This window comes from Mytilus trossulus, chromosome 6, assembly GCF_036588685.1.
Source record: "Mytilus trossulus isolate FHL-02 chromosome 6, PNRI_Mtr1.1.1.hap1, whole genome shotgun sequence".
NCBI classification, from domain to species: domain Eukaryota; kingdom Metazoa; phylum Mollusca; class Bivalvia; order Mytilida; family Mytilidae; genus Mytilus; species Mytilus trossulus.
In genome coordinates this window covers 74,151,060-74,175,868 of record NC_086378.1, presented here as the reverse complement: position 1 = coordinate 74,175,868, position 24,809 = coordinate 74,151,060, and the positions used below count along the sequence as shown (strand labels likewise).

Below are 24,809 nucleotides of genomic sequence, written 5' to 3'. Positions count from 1 at the left end.
ACAAGAATGTGTTCATAGGATGCACCATTCGCACTATAATTTTCTTTCTTCAATGGACTTTGAAAATTGGGGAAATTTCTGATTTGGCATTAAAATTAGAAAGATCATATCATTAGGAACATGTTTACTAAGTTTCAAGTTCATCAAAAACTACCTTGACCAAAAACTTTAACCTGAAGCAGGACGAATGGATGGACCCACAGACCAGAAAACATAATGCCCATAAATGGAGCATAAAAATATTATTACAGGTATATGTGTAAAAACACATTGGGATGGGTTTTTAATATGCCTCATTGCAAAATTGATAAGATAGACATGGAAAACATCAGACATATATGATTTGCTTGGAGTATAAAAGTTTGCATTTTTGTAGAAAAAATTCTAGAGAGTATAATATTTTAGTGAATGTAAGTAATATACAACATTCAACAATCTAATAGTATGGAAATTTCTGTTTTACCTGTATATCCCATAATATCATCTGATAATCTGCAGCCAAAGTCACCTTGGATTTTTCAATGATAGAAGAGAACCATGAAAATATTTGTACATATATTACCAAAGCTGTAAGTAAGGAAATGTGCTTTAGACAATTAGTAAAATTTAACTTTTTCAATTTGTTAAGTAAGCAATTGATCACAATATTTCTTCAAAAAGTGTATAAATATATATTACCTGGGAAAATTTGCATCAAATTATATTTGTTTCCATATAAGGGTGTAAAATAAACATTGTCTTTTTTGGGATACTTTTCACCCTGATTGGTCATCACTATGGCAACAGTAGCTAACTCATCCATGTTGACCAATGAACTGTTCTTTTCTGTCTGTTCTCTGATATAAACCAGATAGCTAACCAATGTTTCTCTGTTTTTATGCTGAAACATATTAAAAAGAGTATTATTAATTTCTAAGGAAACAAAATGAACTACACGGGTTATTCAGTGTGCACCACATTTTTTATGTTATTTTTTCATAGACAGAAAAACTTCAGTCATTTCTTATAATTTAATTCTTAAATCCATTTCAAACTGGAGTAAATAGTAAGATAAGTTGATGATGTCACGGTCACATGACAAAATTATGTCTATGGGATGATAAACAAAACAATGTCAGCCAATCAGAAGATGCATTACATCAAAAATTAAATTATTCTTATAAATTACTATTGATTTAAAAAAAATATCATTGGTTTATCCTCTATATCTTTTACAACAGTGCTAGTATTAAAAATTTTTTTTATTATCTCCCTTTTAACATGTTTGACTAAGATTTTATTGCTTGATGCACATGCTCAGTCAGTAGAAGAGTTTCATCAATATCAATCTAGCAGTTTAGGAGATGTTCATATGTTACTATTAGCACATATTGCAATATGGAATTACATTTTTGCAATTAAGTTTGATTATCTACCCTTAAAATAGCAGGATCAGAACTAAGATTTATCAAAGAACATATTGAAGTAGTGTTCTACAACTTTTAAAATCTTACAAAGCCTATCAAGTCCTTTCAAAGGAGTTGTGCTTACAAGGGGTATGGAAAGACAAATAGAGGGATGGTTAGACAGGGTCATTTCTATATACACTAGAACTTTGTTTTCAAGGGTCATACAAAAGGACTTTAAGCAAGAGTGACAGTGTAAGGGCTAAATAGCCAGTAAAGGTCGTTAAAGTCATATGAAACGAGTGAGTGGTGAAAAATTATGTTTGTCAAATTCTTGAACCAATGCATGTAAACATCATAAACTTAGTCCTCTGTGCACGATTTTATCATTATTTTCGCAAATATATCATATAATCGTCAATTTTTTTCTTCTCTGTTTGTTATGATTTAACAAATATGGCTGCTCATTAAATGCCGTGTTTTGAAGCCGAGATTTACCGATTGTCATCTTATAGTAAACAAATCACAAAAAGCATGGGTATTGAGCACTTGTTTAACATGTATAATCAGATATTTGTTTATTTCAATGACAGATCCATGCATATTGTGGTCACCGGATTTTTACAGGAGGGTTACGCTCGGGTCACTATGCATATGGAAAATATATCGACAAATTGCTTCCTGGAAGCAAGCAATTAAAAATAAGTAAACTTCTTCTAAAGTTGGACAAATTAAAGAATTTTCCTCAGAAAAAAGTATATGTACATAAGTTGTATAATGAAAACTATCCATTTAGTTATAAAAAACATATGCATAATTTTTTTTAATTTGAGGTTTCTTATGACTTTAAAAACTTCCATCATCACATTTTTTCTACTAAGTTCTTACCTTCCACATATCTGACTTTATCACAGGAAGTATATGGTGATTGATGACATCATGTGGTGTTAACTGACAGACATACTAACGGAAAGCTGAATACTAAAATTTATGATAAAAGGGATGATTTTTCATTTCCTATCGTTAATTATCCGTTTTTAGATGGTGACGTTCCCTTGTCACCATCTTACGGTGTTTATATATCTCAACTTGTACGATTCGCTCGTGTATGTAACAATGTCTTAGATTTTAACGAGAGAAATTTATGTATTACTGAAAAATTATTACACCAGGGTTTTCGATATCACAAACTAGTCAAAACATTTACTAAATTTTATCATCGGTATAAAGACATCATTCGTAAATATAGCTCAACATGCAGACTTTTTATACGTTCAGGTATTTCACATCCAATTTTTTATGGAAATATTCTTTATAAAGCACAAAGGTGTCAGTATTCACCTCATAAACTTACAAAACCTTTGAATAGACTTATTAAGAAGGGATATAATTACGATACTGTTGTCAAGTCATTAAAGATTGCATATTTTGGCGTTAATATTGAGTCACTGATGAGGTCTTTGCGTCGGAACTAAACACATTTATTCTAAAAACAGTTGTTGGCATGACACGGGTTATGTTCTTCTCATATATGTTATGATGGTATGATACTAAACCCCTTACGGGAAGGATTGTGCCTGATGTTCATATGATGAAATCATAATCTTTCAGTCAGTTTAATTGAAGTCTGGAGCTGGCATGTCAGTTAACTGCTAGTAGTCTGTTGTTATTTATGTATTATTGTCATTTTGTTTATTTTCTTTGGTTACATCTTCTGACATCAGACTCGGACTTCTCTTGAACTGACTTTTAATGTGCGTATTGTTATGCTTTTACTTTTCTACACTGGTTAGAGGTATAGGGGGAGGGTTGAGATCTCACAAACATGTTTAACCCCGCCGCATTTTTGCGCCTGTCCCAAGTCAGGAGCCTCTGGCCTTTGTTAGTCTTGTATTATTTAAATTTTAGTTTCTTGTGTACAATTTGGAAATTAGTATGGCGTTCATTATCACTGAACTAGTATATATTTGTTTAGGGGCCAGCTGAAGGACGCCTCCAGGTGCGGGAATTTCTCGCTACATTGAAGACCTGTTGGTGACCTTCTGCTGTTGTGTTTTTTTATTTTGGTCGGGTTGTTGTCTCTTTGACACATTCCCCATTTCCATTCTCAATTTTAATGTCACATGACTTACCTTCCACATATCTGACTTTAACACAGGAAGTATATGGTGATTGATGACATCATTTGGTGTTAACTGACAGACATACTAATGTCACATGACTTACCTTCCACATATCTGACTTTAACACAGGAAGTATATGGTGATTGATGACATCATTTGGTGTTAACTGACAGACATACTAATGTCACATGACTTACCTTCCAAATATCTGACTTTAACACAGGAAGTATATGGTGATTGATGACATCATGTGGTGTTAACTGACAGACATACTAATGTCACATGACTTACCTTCCACATATCGGACTTTAACACAGGAAGTATATGGTGATTGATGACATCATGTGGTGTTAACTGACAGACATACTAATGTCACATGACTTACCTTCCACATATCTGACTTTAACACAGGAAGTATATGGTGATTGATGACATCATGTGGTGTTAACTGACAGACATACTAATGTCACATGACTTACCTTCCACATATCTGACTTTAACACAGGAAGTATATGGTGATTGATGACATCATTTGGTGTTAACTGACAGACATACTAATGTCACATGACTTACCTTCCACATATCTGACTTTAACACAGGAAGTATATGGTGATTGATGACATCATTTGGTGTTAACTGACAGACATACTAATGTCACATGACTTACCTTCCACATATCTGACTTTAACACAGGAAGTATATGGTGATTGATGACATCATGTGGTGTTAACTGACAGACATACTAATGTCACATGACTTACCTTCCAAATATCTGACTTTAACACAGGAAGTATATGGTGATTGATGACATCATGTGGTGTTAACTGACAGACATACTAATGTCACATGACTTACCTTCCACATATCTGACTTTAACACAGGAAGTATATGGTGATTGATGACATCATGTGGTGTTAACTGACAGACATACTAATGTCACATGACTTACCTTCCACATATCTGACTTTAACACAGGAAGTATATGGTGATTGATGACATCATGTGGTGTTAACTGACAGACATACTAATGTCACATGACTTACCTTCCACATATCTGACTTTAACACAGGAAGTATATGGTGATTGATGACATCATGTGGTGTTAATTGACACACATCCAGTTTTACCAACATTTTCTGAACCTGAGAGTTGACTTCGTTGTCAGGTGCTGCCAGAAACAATGGATGGATGGTTTTCATGTCTTCTTGTAGATAGGATATTGGATCTACAAAAAGTTTATTATTCTATTAGAAACCATCATAATTAGAACTAAAGATAAGAAGCTGCCTGAATCAATTTTTTAATCAATAATGTGTTTAATTTTTGTGGAAGAAGCAGGTATGTAACCCTTCAGTGAAATTTTCACGGTTCAAATAATCCATTGTACAAGCCAGATGCAAAATCTTTTATCTGTTATATATTGCATATTGATATTTCCCTAAAAATCAAGATATATTTTTCATAAATCTTCCAAAGAGTAGTTAAAATTAATAGTCTTTTCCTACAATATAATGTGATAAATAGTTTATGCAGACCCTAGAACAATACTAGAGGTTCTAAAGAGCCTGTGTCGCTCACCTTGGTCTATGTGCATATTAAACAAAGGACACAAATGGATTCATGACAAAATTGTATTTTGGTGATGGTGATGTGTTTGAAGTTCTTACTTTACTGAACGATTTTGCTTCTTACAATTATATCTATCATGAACTTTGCCCATTAGTAACAGAGAACTATATTTGGTAAAAATTTACATATATATAAATTTACCAAATTAATGAAAATTGTTAAAAATTGACTATAAAGGGCAATGACTCCTTAAGGGGTCAATTGACCATTTAGGTCATGTTGACTTATTTGTAGATCTTACTTTGCTGAACATTATTGCTGTTTACAGTTTATCGCTATCTATAATAGTATTCAAGATAACCAAAAACGGCAAAATTTCTTTAAAAATTACCAATTGGAGGGCAGCAACCCAACAACCAGTTGTCCAATTCATCTGAAAAATTCAGGGCAGATAGATATTGACTTGATTAACAATTTAACTTCTTGTCAGATTTGCTCTAGATGCTTTGGTTTCATAGTTATAAGCAAAAAACTGCATTTTACCCCTATGTTCTATTTTTAGCCGTGGCGGCCATCTTGGTTGAATGGCCAGGTCATCAGACACATTTTTCAAACTAGATACCCCAAAGATGATTGTGGCCTAGTAGTTTCAGTGGAGATTTTGTAAAAGATTACTTAGATTTATGAAAAATGGTTAAAGATTGACTATAAAGGGCAATTACTCCTAAAGGGGTCAACTGACCATTTTGGTCATGGTGACTTATTTGTAGATCTTACTTTGCTGAACATTATTGCTGTTTACAATTTATCTCTATCTATAATAATATTCAAGATAATAACCAAAAACAGCAAAATTTCCTCAAAATTACCAATTCAGGGGCAGCAACCCAACAACCGATTGACCGATTCATCTGAAAATTTCAGGGCAGATAGTTCTTGACCTGATAAACATTTTTATCCCATGTCAGATTTCCTCAAAATGCTTTGGTTTTTGAGTTATAAGCCAAAAACTGCATTTTACCCCTATGTTCTATTTTTAGCGGTGTCGGCCATCTTGGTTGGTTGACCAGGTCACGCCACACATTTTTTAAACTAGATACCCCAAAGACGATTGTGGCCAAGTTTGGATTAATTTGGCCAAGTAGTTTCAGAGGAGAAGATTTTTGTAAAAGATTACTTTAATTTACGAAAAATGGTTAAAAATTGACTATAAAGGGCAATTACTCCGAAACAGGTCAATTGACCATTTTGGTCATGTTGACTTATTTGTAGATCTTACTTTGCTGAACATTATTGCTGTTTACAGTTTATCTCTATCTATAATAATATTCAAGATAATAACCAAAAACAGCAAAATTTCCTCAAAATTACCAATTCAGGGGCAGCAACCCAACAACCGATTGACCGATTCATCTGAAAATTTTAGAGCAGATAGATCTTGACCTGATAAACATTTTTATCCCATGTCAGATTTCCTCAAAATGCTTTGGTTTTTGAGTTATAAGCCAAAAACTGCATTTTACCCCTTTGTTCTATTTTTAGCCGTGGCGGCCATTTTGGTTGGTTGACCAGGTCACGCCACACATTTTTTTAACTAGATACCCCAAAGATGATTGTGGCCAAGTTTGGATTAATTTGGCCAAGTAGTTTCAGAGGAGAAGATTTTTGTAAAAGATTACTTTAATTAACGAAAAATGGTTAAAAATTGACTATAAAGGGCAATAACTCCTAAACGGGTCAACTGACCATTTTGGTCATGTTGACTTATTTGTAGATCTTACTTTGCTGAACATTATTACTGTTTACAGTTTATCTCTAACTATAATAATATTCAAGATAATAACCAAACACAGCAAAATTTCTTCAAAATTACCAATTCAGGGGCAGCAACCCATCAACCGATTGACCGATTCATCTGAAAATTTCAGGGCAGATAGATCTTGACCTGATAAACATTTTTACCTATGTCAGATTTGCTCTAAATGCTTTGGTTTTTGAGTTATAAGCCAAAAACTGCATTTTACCCCTATGTTCTATTTTTAGCCGTGGCGGCCATCTTGGTTGGTTGACCGGGTCACGCCACACATTTTTTAAACTAGATACCCCAATGATGATTGTGGCCAAGTTTGGTTTGATTTGGCCCAGTAGTTTCAGAGGAGAAGATTTTTGTAAAAGTTAACGACGACGGACGACGACGACGACGGACTACGGATGACGACGGACGACGACGGACGACGACGGACGACGCCGGACGCCGCCGGACGCCGGACGCCAAGTGATGAGAAAAGCTCACTTGGCCCTTCGGGCCAGGTGAGCTAATAAGATACCACAAGATCAATAGCATTGGTCTGGACGTCCTGAGTCACTGCATGCCATTGGTTTAGGTATACTGAAGCACTAATGTTGTTTTTTTTATTGTACAATGAGTGTCATTAAATTTCAAGCAATTGTCATACAGGTAGAGGATGTAAAAAAAATGAATAAATATAGAATGTGCCATGTGATACATTATAATTTATTACTGACTGATAACTCGCATACCTCTGTACTTCTGTGATCTTGCCATCTCTTCTAGCGACAAAGGAAAGAAGATAGTATTATCCTCTAATGCTACAAAGACTTGGGAAGCTAGAGGTATGATTTTCATCTTCTTTAGTTCACTATAAATCTCCTGGTTGTCGTGAAATTCGTCCAAGCTACGATACACACAGGCTAACCATTTAGCTATTACATATATCCTGGTATAGAAATCTGCATAGAGAAAAAAACAAAATACTATGTTACTCTAGTCTAATAAGTCTAAAATCATATTTGGAGCTATCTTTCATTTAAGTGATAATTAAACTGATCCACATGGTCCACAAGTTATGGTCCCTAATAATCAATATATTCTATAAGCTCCAAATAAAGAAATTATTCAGTTCAATGATGTATATAAAATGGTGAACACATTTCAGATTGTTTAATTCACTTCAAACTTCTGCAGTTTATTGGTTATGCACAAATTAAAGAAAACATACTTTACAAACATATTTATAAGTACATTTTGTTTCTTTGCAAATCCAAAATTCATTACCGTTTCTTTAAATCCATATTTTTTTTTATTTCATTCTTAGAAATATATTCAAGCCATCAAGTCATTTATTGACCTATAATTACATGAATAATGAATCAAAGAAAAGAAGATTTTACAGAGGAAATAAATCTTTCATAAAATGGTTGAAACTAAGGGGGAGATAATAATCTGGATGTTATGAATCAATTGAGAGAAAAATATTTTACAGAGAAGATAACTCTTACACAAATGGTTGAAACTAAGGGGGAGATAATAATCTGGATGTTACAACAATTATGAACTAAGCTAAGAAGATTTTACAGAGGAGATAACTCCTACACAAATAGTTCAAACTAAGGGGGAAATAATAATCTAGCTGTTACAGCAAAACAACCAAACTTTTACAATATTGGGTAAAATAGTTCCCCCTAAAAAATGAACCTCTTTGAAGAAAGTTGCTAACATCCAGGGATGGTACCTTACAGGTAGGAGATAATTGTATTTTTTCTTCAGAAATGAACACATTCAGAATTGGACTAATTCGTGAATTTATCTAATTTACATATCAGCACTAGATTTATACTAGCATAAATAAATGCATCAGGAATATGGATGATCGGACAAGCACATATAAAGGATTTATTTTGTTTTTAAAGTTATCAATTATTTTTTACGAAATGTTTTATCTAAATTACTTTTGAAGATAATTACCATCTTCATTGATAGGTGACAATGTTATAGCTTTTCCTATCTGAATGAGGTGGTTAACTGTTAGAGATTCTATCCCTAGACACTGTATCAGTGTTGGGTTCAACATGTCTGCAACTTCTCTGTGGAGGTAGAAAAGGTCCAAGTGTTTCTGCAGGAACTCAGGTGTGACGACTTCATGAACCAATGAGTCCTTGACTGTGACAACCTGTGTTGGTAACTTCCATAATACATCACCTGAAATGGTATATTGTTTTTATTTCTGTTATACATAAACTGTTTTATAGACGCTTAAAAAAAACTCCAAAAATTCGAATAAGGATCTGAAAACAAGAAATTGGATGCAGTATATACCATATACCACTCCTAATGAAAAGAGTAAGAAGACATATCTTTATAAGGAATGCTTTAGTTTTCTCGTTTGAATTGTTTTACATTGTCTTATCGGGGCCTTTTATAGCTGACTATGCTGTATGGGCTTTGCTCATTGTTGAAGGCCGTACCGTGACCTATAGTTGTTAAGGTTTGTGTCATTTTGGTCTTTTGTTGATAGTTGTCTCATTGGCAATCATACCACATCTTCTTTTTTATATTTAAAAAAAATATGTAAGGACATAAATGTATTTTGAAAATTAACAAATTTCAAACAATGTACAAAATTCTAGACTACATGAGGAAAAATCATACCCCCATTGTAAGGCTGAGTTGGTAGACAAGGCTTTGCTCTAAGTTGTTTAAGAATCTGTGTGGAAACAGGTCTGAAGAAATCTAGGATTTCACCCTCTACTGGAACAAACTGTAGAAAATTGATCAAGGCCTTCATCCCAGTAAATTCTTTATGATTCTGAAAAGAGTATGGTAAATTTTACATCTCCCTCTCAAGCATCAAACTTTATCAAAAGTTGTAAAAGAAGCATTTTAATTTACTATATATAGTTAGCACCTGACGAATCATTTGCTCCTAAAATACATTACAAGTCATATATTCAGTATCAATTTACTATAAACATTAGTCAATTTACTATAAACATTAGCAATACCTAGTACATTTGATTTTATTCATATCTTTTTGGCACTCAAATTCATATGGCATTTACAATTTTCTATGCATGCAATACATCTATGTAGATTAAACAATAATTGTGAATAAAATATGTGTGAATAACACTATAGAGCCACATGAGAAAAGTATATTCAAATCAAGTATAATTCTATGGGACATAGTACCGACACTAAATAGTTCCCAGATTGTTTTTAGTTTATTAATCATCTTTACCTATTTAAAAATAAATATTGTCAAGATATACAGGAATTACATAAAAAAAGTTTGTCCAAGTTCAATTTTCTTTAAATTTTATATGTTCAAGGGCATTAACTCTGTTAAAATGTATAAGCAACTGAAATACATTAAATCATATTTGAAGCTTATTATCCCTTAGTTAGGTGCAGTTTGGATTAACTTTAGATTATGTGCTGCATTTATTCACCAGGACAATATTTTCAAGCTTGATAATTTAAAAAACATTTTTTACAGGGAAAATTGGACAGAATCCTGAAAGTTTTAATATATGTGTCCAATCTAATGCTGACAGCATTTTAAGAAATCAGCTGTTGTTTCAAAGACATAACTTGTATAAAATTACCTTGAAAACGTCCAGAGCTTCCAAGAATAGTTTGTGGATTTCATTTCTAATCCACTGATTCCATGCACTGTCGCAATCCACATCCTCTCTACTGGAGGGAACATCAAAGTCAGCTGGAAAAAAACAAAAAAGCCTCAAATGTTTGCTATACAACTCTTGTGAAGATTACCTTGTGTAATGCTTTAATATTTGTATGACAGATTTGCTGGATTTGCAGTGATAGGTACACTTTACTTGCTTTAATTCTAGATATTTAAAACTATTTTGTTCACATGTTGTTCACTATTTTGCTTACAATATACCTTCAATTCCTGAACATGTATTAATTTTCAATGTACATTTCAAAAGTTTCTGCCTATATAAGCCCATATTTGAGATTAAATTTTCTGTATTTATAATGAATGAGAATGCATTTTGTTTATAGAGAAAACAGTTTTATAAGACTCCACACCTTAAAGTCATCCCGAGGAGGTAAGCAATTTATTTTTGTTTGGTTGCTGTCTTAGTAGTATTTGCCTCACATTCTCCTCCAGGATATATATGAGGTACTTAAGTACTTACCCTGAATGATAAATCTAAAACCATAACTCCTCAGTGGTAGAAAGGCAAATACTGGTTGTTTAGGGGGCATAACCTGCAAATAAAAATCAATATCTTTCAACATGTTACTGAGAATTCAAGTAAAAAAAATAATTTGAAAAGAATAAAAATAATGAAACTCTACAATGTACTTTAAATTTTTAAGTGCATGTTAAAATAATTCTTGATTTATTCTACTGTGATTTGAGTGTCAAGTGACTTATTTCTCCAATTCATTCAAAATTCTGACACAATTACTTTTGTTTCATCTAATTAACTTGTACTACTGGTCAGAAAATTTACAGAACTGTTCAAGTGAGACACATACATAGAAATTAATGTATAGCGTTTAGTGTGAAGTTTATTTTCATTGAACTAGTACACAAGTTTATTTAGGGGCCGGCTGAGGACCTCCAGGTGCAGTATTTTATTGCTGTGTTGAAGACCCATCTATGGCCTTGGGCTATTGTCTGCTATTTGGTCGGGTTGTTGTCTTTTTAACATATTCACCGTTTTCATTCTCAATAATATTATGATTCTAAAAACAAAGGACAATTACAGTCCTTTTACAGTAGATTGAAATTTCCCTCCCTTTTTACCGTTATTGTGCTTTAATAAACATTCACCATACATACATTTTCTTTTGGCTTATAGATATAAAACTTGATCAACATGAAAAATTTAGTTAAACTTACCTTGCTTAAAATACACTGATCTGTCAGAGGGAAGGCCAAAGATATCTCTGTAGATTCCACTTCAACCCCAGATTTGGCCTACAAAAAAAAGTTTATTTTAAACCTTACAAGCGTTTTCATTTCAATAAAAAATAAATACTGGGTAGTCATTCTAGTTTGAGAATATACAAAACTGTATGATCGTAGACAAACAATCAATAACAAGCTTCTGTACTTGAGATCAATATTTCTCATGTATCTTGGAGATTTAATAGCATTTTATATATTTGAACAGATATTTCAGTACGATGTGAGATAATAAAATTCAAGCATTATCTATAGATATATATTTTAGAATATGTTTGAGTTAATAAAAGCTTATCCATGCCTGAAGAGATATCTTTTTAAGTAAATCGAGTTAATAAAAATTAAACCATACCTATCTAAGAGAGATATTTGTTTTACAGGTGTGATTTAATAAAATTTATCAAATAGTTATCAAAGGTAACAGGCTTATAATTTGATATATATGCCAGATGTGTGTTACGTCTACATAAGAATCATCAGAGATACTCAGATCAAAAAGGTAAAAAAGCCAAACACATATTAAAATGAAGACCCAAAACTCAACCTAAAGACATATTTTAGTACAGACATGAGTTAAGAAAAGTAACGCCATAATTGAAGAGATATTTTTGTACAGAGACAGTTTATAAAAGTTTTCTCATACCTGGAGTGATGTTTTTGTAGAGGTTTGAGATAATTAAAGTTATGTCATACCTGGAGAGATATTTTTGAAGCATCCAACATTTTCTTGACGACCAGCCATCTATCTATACCAGTATTATGTTCAATTTCTATCACATCATTACCTAAATCTTTCCTTCTCATAACCTGGGAGGAATTCTCTACCTGAAAATATAAATGCTGACAAGTCAATTCAGCTTTAAAATTCACTGTAAATACCATTGAAAAATCATCTAAAAATAACCTATAGTGAGAGCTAGATGAAACATACTTTTCATGTATTAAATAAAAGAATCCAGTGGTAAATGATAGTTTGTTACATTTTGAAATTGTTGAGAGAAAATAAACCTGACCTTGTTATCAATGGTTATCTCTCTCAATCTGTGTAAGAACAGAAGTAAAGATGGATGGATGTCATTAAATTTTCCTGCTAATGTTCTCACTGTAGCCTTCATCTCTTCTTTCAAGGGAAGCACTATCTTTGTTGTCCAACTGAAATAAAAAGTAATGGAACATATCAACCCTCAGTCAACAAGAACATTAATGAAGTTGCATTTGCAATAAAACTTTTCTAACAAGAGGCTGTCACAATGACAGCAAACCGGGTTTATTAACATTTATTTGTGTCCTGGCAATATCACAAGAACCATTACTGATGATTGGTGAAAGTGAAAATGGTCAATATCAAATTTGACCTCTATTTTGTCATCAGTAACAACATATTAAAATTTGAAAAGCTTTGGTTGAATGGTTCATGAGAAAATGCACAAATGTGAATGGAAACACCATTTTTCAATCTTTCAAGAACCATAACTCCTGAACGGTAAAAGTCAAAATTGTCATTATTGAACTTGACCTCCATTTTGTCATTAGTAACAACATATTAAAATTTGGGAAGCTTTGGTAGAAAAGTTCATAAGTAAATGCACAGACACGACTGGAAACGCCATTTTACGATCTTTCAAGAACCATAGCTCCTGAACAGTAAAAGTCAAAATCGTCATTATTGAACTTGACCTCTATTTTGTCATCAGTAACAACATATTAAAATTTGAAAAGCTTTGGTCGAATGGTTCATGAGAAAATGCATGGACACGACTGGAAACTCCATTTTTCAATCTTTCAAGAACTATAACTCCTGAGCGGTAAAAGTCAAAATCGCCATTATTCAATTTGACCTTCATTTAGTTGTCAGTAACAACATATTAAAATTCTAAAAGCTTTGGTTGAACAGTTCATGAGTTAATGCACGGACAACATTTGATTGCCGCCCGCTCGCCCGACCAACTGCCTGACTGCCGTACATCCCCAAATCAATAACCAACATTTTTGTCACAAAAATCCGGTTAAAAAGCATAATAGCAAAGGTCATAGTCATCCAAATTTTGAGTACTCAGACTCAGACATCCATTGATAACAATAATAGATTCAAGCATAAATTTTGTACTCCCAAGATATGATCAAAAGGCCAAGTGAACTAAGAACAGGTTTCATTCTCAAATAATACCTTTATGGCTTTAAATTTAATAATTTATGCAAAATTTAAAAATAACAATAAGGCTACATTTATTGAATAGCTTCAAATTCGTAGATGAAAACTTGCATATATATAAAATCAATATGTGTATACCTTTCATATGCATCCAATTTGTCATCTACCCAGTGTGGTAGAATGTATCCCATTGGTCCACTCTGAACATCAAAGCAAATATGGTAGCCATTAGAATGCACCTCTGGTTTATCTGTCACACGGAACACTGACTTGAACCCTATGCCCTTTTGACCTACAAAAGATATAATATATAAGGTATGGTCTAGCTCTATTTTAATGTGTACCAAAGCTTTATTATTGCATTTCATAAAAGTAAAGTGTATTAATTAATAACACAAAATCTTAACACTTGCTTGACAAAACCCAAACAAATAGAGGAAAGAAACAGGAGTTTTATTCTCTGCTCTTCAGCCTAATGTCACAATGAGGCCGTCACAGAGCAAATGATCACATCTCACGGCATGTTCAATACAACCCAATCAAAAGTAAACATAAATCAACTTAATTAATAGCAAAAAAACACATTCGCTAATTTTTCTGTCATTTTATTGATTGTTTAATGGTCTTCCCTGTTGCTGTTTTACTAAGATCATCATATACCTTGGCTGTGTAACATAAAGTGTTTCATCTGACCTTAAGAACTTTGACCCCAATCGACTTATTTGTGATGTTAACCATTTTTATTCTGCATAATTGAATTAGTTTGGCTGGAGAATTAAGTGAAGAGCGATTATAGGGCCTGATAATCTTATTGGTGTATTTGTGGTACAATTTACCTATATATCCAAATTTGTGTTTTCCTTTTGTACTTCTTCCTACATCACAAAGTGCACGGATATTTTTCTCTAAAAATCCACTTTCATTGTTGAGAACAGTCACTCCATCTGTGTGCATAACAAACTTCACAGAAGCCATTCGACCTTTCTTAGCTAAGAATTCTGGGTAATCATTGTCGTCTGCATTCTGTATCAACTCCAGAACAAAGTGAGTATCTTTACTGTACAAATCTTTTGACAGACGGTCCAAACTTCTACCAAGTCTCTGATCTTGAACTATTTTCAATTTTTGTCCATCTTCATTTAATTCTATACCGATTCCAAATTCTTCTCTACGAATAGTATTCACCACTTTTTCACAGGGATCTATAAGTAGTTCTGATTGGATTTCTTCATCAGACTTAATTTCCATATCCTTTAAATCAGTACTAACTTCATCTGCTGAATCTTCCTTTTCCTTGGTTTTTGGTGTTGTGGTCTCACTTATATATTCTAATCATAACAAAAAACAAAATAATGTCAACTTTTTAATGACATACTTTCTAGTGTACAAATTCAACAAAGAAATTTATATGATAATTCATTCTTAATAACTTTTGTTGCTCAGTCTTTAGTTTTAAATGTTTAGTTTTTTGTACTGTAACGTTGTTTGTTTTTTCACCATTTCTTACAGTTTTGTTTATCTTTTCATACTTTTTTCTTTTGTTTTTTCCCTTGGCACTGTCAGTTAGTTTTCAACTTAATGAGATTGGATGTCACTCTGGTATCTTTTGTCTCTCAACATGTAAGAACAGTTTTGAATTTAGTCCAATCAATTTGATTAAATGATACAAAATGTAATTGTATAATTGGATTTTTTTTTTTTATCTTATGACAAAAAGTATTGACAAAAGAGAGAAAAAGGTCCTGTAAGGTTTAAATAATGATATTACCTGACACCTCATCACCTGTCAATGATGTTTTATCTGTAGATCTGTCATTTTCTTCTTCAATGTCTAACAGGATATCACTGAGATCAGAGCTTACTGAAGCTGTTTCAAATTCTTCATCTTCTTCCTAAAAAGATAAAATCACTCAAAATAAATTGGCTGTCTGTTAATGTCATTAGTTACTTAAGAATCTTAAATTCACAAAGCATAAATATAATATTTACTAGAACACACCCGTGATATTGTGGGTCCGTGACTAAATAAAGGTATATAACTATGCGCAAGCCTTATTTTAGTATTAGTATTGTCATCTGATAAAGTCATGCCGATTATAAGATACAGTTTTTCTCTGCTTTCAAATCTTTCTGTTTGAACCCGTCGAACTGGAACTTATCAATTATTGGTAATATTAATTATTTGGAAAACAAAAGGTCCTGGAATGGAGTATATTTTAATCAACAACATTGTCCTATATTAGTTATAAATAAAGATGAATTCTTTGATTCGCTGTTTTACTTCATGTATGCCCACTAACAAATTGAAAACTGTTCCTCATTTTTAGTCTTGTTATCTTAGAAAGTCTTACTGATTAAAATACTACAATAGGTAGCTATTTGACAATTTAGTAGTGTCAACCCTGTGATTATGACCTGTGTATATAGCATATAAACCCTGAATACACCGTTTGGTGGTGCGCCTATCTGATGCGGAATGTACAGATTAGGTAATAGGTAACAGGTGAATATACTATTGGTATCGGTATCGGACTCGACCCGGAACTTCATAATTATTGGCAATATTAATTACGCGGAAAACAAAAGGGCCTGGAGTGGTGTAATTTTCAATCTACACCTTTGTACTATATTAGTGATATATAAAGTTGAATTCTTTGATTCGTCGTTTTTACGTGATGACGGCTGAAAAATTGGACTTTGTAATTTTAGTATTATAGATTTAATTTCTCTAACTTTTGACGAGCCTTGGAAACAGAGATCGTACATTCCTTCAGTGGCGTCCACAAATATTCACTCTGTGGTTAAAGTTTTTTAATTTTAATAACTTTTTTAAACTATCCTTCATTTTTACCAAACTTGGACAGAAGCATATTACAATCAAAAGATAGTATTGAGAGTAATATTTTAATTGACTTTTTCCTCATTTTTTGTTGAGTATTTGTTTTCTATTGCTAGCATACATGCAATCAAATCATCTTTGGCAGTCACATGATAGTATGATTGCCTAAAGTGTTAGATTTCATGAATTTGATTTTCTACCTAGTGTGCATGTGTTTATTCATTAAAACAAAAAGAATGTCAACATCAGTGAATTGAAATTGGACAGCTGATTCCCATTTAAATATTTCTATTAAAGTTTTACATTGGAAAAATACGCCATTGAAGTTAAGGAAGATTGAATTTAAATTTGAAAATGTAAATATCATAGAACCTATGGAGAACACTGAAAGCATGGGGTTTTGACATCAAGTGTACATTGATATTTCAATAGCAGTAATAAAACAGCCACTACTATGTAGAGTGTAGAAATGAACTTCTAACAAATTACAGAATATCAGCTGACCTGTTTTTTCATGTAACCATTTACAAACCTCTTCGTCATTGTTGTCCAGAACGATCATCTCAGCCTCCTCCTCTGGTATAATTTCTACATCTGTTATCTTTATCTGACATTTCTGTTGTATCTGACTTGTCCATTCTCCTACCCCTAACATACATCCTAGTTCCTGTAGTCTGTTACTGTCGTCTGCTGTGTGACATGCAGATAACAATAAAAACTTGGATTTAGATGATCCAACCACCTGGCCTAATGGCTCTAAAAATATCTGAAATAGACGAAAAACTATTAGTTAAATAATGAATTATAGTGTATAAATCATTTCAGATTTAAATTAATTTAATATGCAGGGTTTTGGTCAATACAAGTTACTTTATATGTATTCAAGGACCAGTTATTTCACCTTGAATTTTATGCAATAATGAATATGCAACACACAAATATGGCAAAACTGACACCGGAAACAGCATACATATGTCTCTGCATTTTTTGGCTCTGTCAAGCGATACAAAAAGTAGCAGTAAATTTTTGATCAACAAAATTTTTTTGTCTAGGCGACATCTATCTTTCTTTTTTTATTAATTGGAAATATAAGCCAAATAAAAAATATCTTAAAAACAATTTAATGCCTGTTTATACCTGATTGGCTAATGACACACAGGTTTTTACAGGCAAAATAGCAAGACATCGCAGAACAAACTGTACAGCTTCATCTGTATGGTTGTCTGATGGTGGGGCTCCTAAAATAAAGAAAAAGATAATATTAATCACTACAGACTGGACAAAACAGGCAATTTTTCTATATGGTTGCCTGATGAAGGTGTTACTAAAGTAAAGCTTGTTTTTAAATTTTTCATGAATAAGAAAATATGAATAAAAAGATATGATTCCTATGTTATCTTAAATATAGCAGCTGTGTTGTCTATCTAAAATAAATTCAGACTTGAATAAAACATTTTTTTTAATCTCTGAACTAAGCATTTTAGCTTAATTTATGGCACCCTCATCTTACAAAAAAAAGTAACAAATTTCAGACTTTTTTCATCACATGATGGATGCTATAATCTAAAAGAGTTTAAACCAGTACTATAAAATACATTGTTTAAATTAAAACCTACCAGGTAGACTGTCATCAGTATCAGCAGCATGCATTGTAAACAATTGAGATTTCATCTGGTTAGTTATCAGAGCCACAGGTATATTCTGTATGCCTTTATTTGACACAATTAGGGACATCAGTTGTCCACAAACATTTCTGGGGTTCTTCTGCAATAAAGCCTCTTCAAACAACTCAGTAGATGTCTGGCTGGTCAACTTCAGTAAAACTCCTGGTGATGTTTCCATGGCAATGATATGGTATGTAAATGACCTTTTACCACCTAAAACATAATAAACTGTTGTCTATCATTGTTTTATATGCATAATCAATGAAATGTACCAGTTTTCCTCTAGTTCAATCTATTAATGACACAAATCTTCAATTTGAAATGGAATATTTTCAACATCTCAAAATCATTATCACTACTAATATGTTTGTTATTATTTAAAAAATCAATTCTATTTGATCAATTTTGCATATTTTTTCATATATGCATGTGGATTTTAGTTGTTGATACTATGAAGTCAACTTGCTGTTCTACGATTATATACATTTATCTTAATCCTAAAATTTATACTGTAAAAAAAATTATATCCAAAGTTTGTGAAACCTTCGAAAGTTTATGTGTTAAAGTAAACCTCAAAACTGGTACAGTACATTCCGGTTATTTGCATAGCCTATTTGTCAGACGAAATTATGCAATAAAGCGGAGTATGCTTATATCCGAAATGCCAAATTACGGAGTCAAATAACATCGATAGTACAGATCAGCAAAGAAGAAAGATGAACGTCCATAGTCCACTTACAACATATTGAATGCTTATTTATTCTAATAAAAGTTATTTGTCTAGTGTCATACATTTTATTTCATTGTGTATTCTTTCAATAAAGTTTATAAACACATTTTGTTTTAGTTTATTTATGTACCGACTTTTCCTTTACCTGAGATACAAAAATAAAATTGTTCTAAAAATAGATTTGTTTCTATGACCCGGATGTACAAATTACATTGTTACACTTTGTTTAAAATAAACTGTTTAACAATACTACACAGTTTATAATCATTGTAATCAATAATTGTGCAATGAACTGCCTTTGATATTCAGTATTTACCGATTACACAGTGATGTGACTGTTACTTTAACATCATTAGTTTCGTATATGCAAAGGTGATGGGGCCCTGCACGGGTTATTTGCTGGACACGAGTATTGAAAGTGAGAAAATATAATAATCAGAAGTTAATTTTCTTTTAAAAAATTATTAAATAGGAAAGATTGATGTATAAAATTCTTCAACCATATATAAATGCCCTGTAATATTTAACATAAATGTAGATCACCCAAGCTGAATTACGAGATTACACATTGAATAATGATCGATAATTAGCAGGTGTTAATGTTTTAAACATTCACCCAAAATGTAATCTATGAACAATGTTTGAAATTCAATCAACAATTAACACCTTTTGAGATAGAAGATCATAGAATGATTGTGTTTTTACAACAATCAGCTGATTGACATTTTTATGACCTCGAGGCTTAAAATAGAATATGGGAAACTTTACCTGTGTACACATCGAGGCTTTCTCTATAATCATATAAACACGAAAGATACTGTTTTAAAACTTTATTTGAATAACACACAAGTAAATGTGAAATAATAATGAAAATTATGATGCATTCAAAAAAAATATACTTTCCAAATTGCCGTTTCCGGTCAAAAATCTCGTCAGTTTTAACTGAGCATATCTAGCTAGCGATTATTTTCTATGCAATAAACCGAAATGCCACTTGGAAGGCTATGCATATAACCGGACAATTTAACATTAGGTGAATGGGAAATGGTTTTGTGCAGGAGAAAAGTATGCAATTAACCGAATTATGCTATTAAGCGGTATGCAATTAAGTGGAATCGACTGTATATTGAAAGCATTTATTTTTTATTTTTTGGGGATTTAGGATTGAGTAAATCTGATTGATCCTTAATTCTGCTTTATTTGTCTGACATAATTTCAAAGTTTTTCTATACATGTATATGACTGACCATCAATGGTAATAGTAGTTGTTCCTCCATATTTCTGTATAAAATCTTTCAGTTTGCCCAGTTCTGGTTCAAACACAAGAGACCAGTGGCTCCATATCTCCATATCCTCTAATAGTGGGCAATTATGTAGACAGACAAGGGCAGCTTCTTTAGTTTGATGGCCTAACATTCCTATCTTTGTTTCTGTCTTTATTCTAAAAATATCATAAAAGAATCATTATGTGAACCTAAAAAATATGTAAACTTTTATTTGCTCTCAGTATATGTATGAAAGAGCATATTTTAAGGATTAAGCAATTTTTCTAATTCTTTGACCATTTTATTCCTTTTCCTGTCCTGCTGATTGTTTTTATAAATCAATGTGTGGTTTATTTGATCTCAGTTCTTCATTGGTCAAAATTCAATTATAACGTTAAATTTTCTTGTTTCCCTAGGCCTGCAACCATGGCAACAATGCAACTGTTTTATTTCGGAATGATAAAAGGACTGCTGAGAAAGACTGACAACACATGTCCATAAATCATAGAGCTTGTAAGCAAAGAAGGTTAAAGATTGCATATTTTTATCAGTGGAAGTAAAATCTAATATTGCATTGTCAATAAAGCATCGGTCGTAGCTGATTCAACTACAATTAAGGACAATTGGAGTTAACTCCCATTTTTAAATATGACTTTAACAATGACATCATTTATATTTTAAGAACAGATATTAGATTCCTGCACCTTGCAAAAGTTATGTAATTTTCTTTACAGGCTTATCATTGTTTTGTGACTTGAATATCTAAGCATATATTCGTTGATAAACTTCAGGAAATGTTCATGGATAGGATGTATAGAATGTTATGATCAATGCACTATATTTTTGGTATCAAATAGGTAGTGATAAGTCTTGCAAAAGATTTAGATATCAAGAAAGTAACATAGGGTTTTGATTGCATTTCATGCAATCTTTTCTCAAAAAGCAGTATATTTTAACTATATTAAAAGCAATACCTGACGTCAGTTCCCATAGCAACTTCAAACACCAATGAGTGTTCTTGATATTGATGTTGACCTGGTTTCTTTGATGCTGTCATCAGATTGGTTATCTTCCCATAACCTAAATGTCTGGTCTCTTTTACATTGAACTGGTTGCACAAGGCTGCATCTATGTCTTCTTCCTACATACAGTAGATAATTTAGCATTTTAAGTATGCCAAAATCATATTATAAGAAATTCTGTCCTCTTATGAAGTATACAATATACAATATTATAATCTGACCATGAAATATTGTCCATCAATAAATTACATCAAATAAATTTTGTTTGAAGATTTATATTTCCTGATAGACGTTATAAAGGCTATCAAACAAAATTTTAGAAACAACAGATGTGTTACTATGGGTAATATTACAATAGTACAAGTAAAGTAGGCTACTAATCAAGAGTGCGCTAGTAACTTTGAAAAAATTGGATCTATAGAGACTTTTATTAATAAAAGAATGTACACCATGAAGAAACTGAACATAGCATCTATTCAATTCTACTGTACCGATTAGTAAGAACAAGTTTGAATTTGGTTGACATTGTCTCTAAGTAAAATAAATATGATAGAATGTGCATAAGTTATATTGCATATTGTGCAGGATGAAGCTGGATATGTTTGTATGTAAAACATAGATTGACCATTACTTACAGAGACTTTACCACACTGTGTACACTGATGGATAAAGCTCAGAATATCTCCATTACAAGGTTTAAAGCCACTCTCAAAATCACTGCTCCCTGAACCAGAACCAAGTGAAGTTCCTCCATATTCCTCAAGCAACTAAAAAACAATAACCATGATAACACAAATTTATCTTGATTTCAAAACAAGCATTTTACATTTTTTCTAAATCTTTTAATTTGTGTCTAAACTACCTTGGAAATTGAATTCAACCAGCTTTTTAAAGGTATTGAATACCCGTATACCAAATAACTAACAGATTACAATGACTTAGAAAAAGCGTAAAATACTGATTACACTAGTAGAAATACTCAATGTTTAAGGTTTACAACTTCTAAAACTTTTACCCTACCTCAAACTAAACTCTTCTGTTTAATATAAAGTTTAAAAATCACCAAACCCTTCATATAAACAATAACTTAGTACTTCGTTTGTGTCCTGTTAGGTTAAGTGTAAATTACTATCTTACTTCACCAGAAACTTACTTCTTATATATATCTCCTGTAAAGTCAAGTGGATAAATAGCCCATACTCTAGATCTACATCATAACTTACCTCTTTTGTTTCCTGTAAGGTAAAGTACAGAAATCTCCCATAACCAATTTCAACAAAGGAGGGAAAGTTACACTCCTCAGCAATTTTTTCTTCTATCTGATCAAGCAAGGACAAATTCAATGCACCACGTTGTAAACAACGCCTCAGGTAACTCTTCAGCAGATTTATAACATCCCCTACAAAAATTGTATTGAAATAAGTATGCTATATATAAACCATCTTTAATTATTGTTAGCTCAAGCTGACGTCCATTTTTGTTTGCTCACTCATTTGTAGTTTTAACAAGAATGTGTCCAAAGTACACGGATGCCCCACTTGCACTATCCTTTTCCATGTTCCATGAGCCGTGAAATTAGGTAATAATCTCATTTGGCATTAAAATAAGAAAGATTATACTATTGGGATCATGTGTACTAAGTTTCATGTTGATTGGACTTCACCTTTATCAAAAACTACCTTGACCAAAAACTTTAACCTGAAATTCCCACTTTCATTTTCTATGTTCAGTGGACCGTGAAAATGGGGTCAAAAGTCTAATTTGGCATTAAAATTAGAAAGATCATATCATAAGCAACAAGTGTATTCAGTTTCAAGTTGATTGGACTTCAGCTTCATCAAAAACTACCTTGACCAAAAACTTTAATCTGAAATGGCCACTTTCATTTTCTATGTTCAGTGGACTGTGAAATTGGGGTCAAAAGTCTAATTTGGCATTAAAATTAGAAAGATCATATCATAAGCAACAAGTGTATTCAGTTTCAAGTTGATTGGACTTCAGCTTCATCAAAAACTACCTTGACCAAAAACTTTAATCTGAAATGGCCACTTTCATTTTCTATGTTCAGTGGACTGTGAAATTGGGGTCAAAAGTCTAATTTGGCTTTAAAATTAGAAAGATCATATCATAAGCAACAAGTGTATTAAGTTTCAAGTTGATTGGACTTCAGCTTCATCAAAAACTACCATGACCAAAAACTTTAACCTGAAATGGGACGGACAAACGGACAGAAATACAAAAAGAGGTATGGACAACTTTATATAGATAAGAAAAAAAGATGTTTCAACCGCCTTAGTATCTTTAAGGATCAAATCAAGAAACAGTTTTTTTCAATTATAAGTTAGATTGTAAATTATTAAAAAAATTTAAAAATGTAAAAAACCTACCTTTGGGTGGCTTAACTCTTTCTTCTCCCTCCGTCTCTGTTTTCTCTTCTTCTTTGGGTAACAAACGTTTCATAGCTGCCTCCTGGAGTACAGAATGGCTGACACATATTGCTAGATGAAACAATGCACTGGCATTATCATCTGATCTTAGAATCTGAAGAAAGTTCAGGATGGAGGATTCAATCTTCTGATGCATTTTAATCTGTGATCTACCTGAAGGCTCCTCCATCTTCATAATAAATTTGAATTTCTCAAATATTTCTTGTATTGCCACTTCAGGTTGAAGTGTCATGTAACGGTTCCTTACTTCCCATGATCCATCAGATGATGTATGAATGACGGTCATTCTGAACTTCTGGAATGCTTTCTCAATGTCATCATGAAGGTGACCTTTGAACGTCTCTATTACATTTCTTCTGTTTGCCGAAGCATGTCTTTGGGCCATCTTTAGGACCTGAATTGATCCAAGAATATAAAGTGATAATGATCAGTTAGGAAAATAGACAGACTAAAAAAAATGTGATTTACCCAGAAGGGATTTCAAAATTGTGAAGTCAGTTTAATCTTATTTAATTTAAACCATCAGTGTTCAATTAATTTTTTTTGATTAAATTACTTAGATTAAGGAAAATTGTAAATTTAAAAACTGCAGCAAATTTATATCAACTTTTAGATTTACATATGTATCATGCTGTTAACAAAATGCCTAAAGAAAATTTTCATGGTTTTTAATTCTTTACTTGCATGACTAGAGAAATGTAAATGTATATATGGACCATAATTTGGTATTCGGCCTTTGGTTTCCTTTGGTTTCCTTTTTTATAAGTTCTAAAACTTTAACTTTTATTCTGTGGGTTGTGTTGGTGTTAGAATAGTATTAATGGAACAATTGAGTTCAAGAAAAAATTAATACATTTTGATTCACCG

General features: G+C 32.2%; 1 protein-coding gene across 1 annotated transcript in view; it reads right to left on the bottom strand.

Moving 5' to 3' along the window:
• Positions 1 to 24,809, bottom strand: part of LOC134721835 (uncharacterized) — a 44,063-nt gene that overhangs the window by 11,256 nt on the left and 7,998 nt on the right. The window contains exons 4-24 of the mRNA XM_063585085.1: positions 23,883 to 24,336; positions 22,719 to 22,894; positions 22,131 to 22,262; positions 21,448 to 21,614; positions 20,456 to 20,649; positions 18,431 to 18,691; positions 17,952 to 18,052; positions 17,347 to 17,580; positions 15,744 to 15,867; positions 14,812 to 15,303; positions 14,114 to 14,267; positions 12,837 to 12,975; positions 12,517 to 12,648; positions 11,758 to 11,835; positions 11,045 to 11,117; positions 10,484 to 10,596; positions 9,528 to 9,684; positions 8,844 to 9,077; positions 7,619 to 7,828; positions 4,552 to 4,733; positions 679 to 880 (exon numbers count right to left, since the gene is read on the bottom strand). Coding sequence (XP_063441155.1) covers positions 679 to 880; positions 4,552 to 4,733; positions 7,619 to 7,828; positions 8,844 to 9,077; positions 9,528 to 9,684; positions 10,484 to 10,596; positions 11,045 to 11,117; positions 11,758 to 11,835; positions 12,517 to 12,648; positions 12,837 to 12,975; positions 14,114 to 14,267; positions 14,812 to 15,303; positions 15,744 to 15,867; positions 17,347 to 17,580; positions 17,952 to 18,052; positions 18,431 to 18,691; positions 20,456 to 20,649; positions 21,448 to 21,614; positions 22,131 to 22,262; positions 22,719 to 22,894; positions 23,883 to 24,336 — 4,009 coding nt within the window. The remainder of the gene's footprint in view (positions 1 to 678; positions 881 to 4,551; positions 4,734 to 7,618; positions 7,829 to 8,843; positions 9,078 to 9,527; positions 9,685 to 10,483; positions 10,597 to 11,044; positions 11,118 to 11,757; positions 11,836 to 12,516; positions 12,649 to 12,836; positions 12,976 to 14,113; positions 14,268 to 14,811; positions 15,304 to 15,743; positions 15,868 to 17,346; positions 17,581 to 17,951; positions 18,053 to 18,430; positions 18,692 to 20,455; positions 20,650 to 21,447; positions 21,615 to 22,130; positions 22,263 to 22,718; positions 22,895 to 23,882; positions 24,337 to 24,809) is intronic.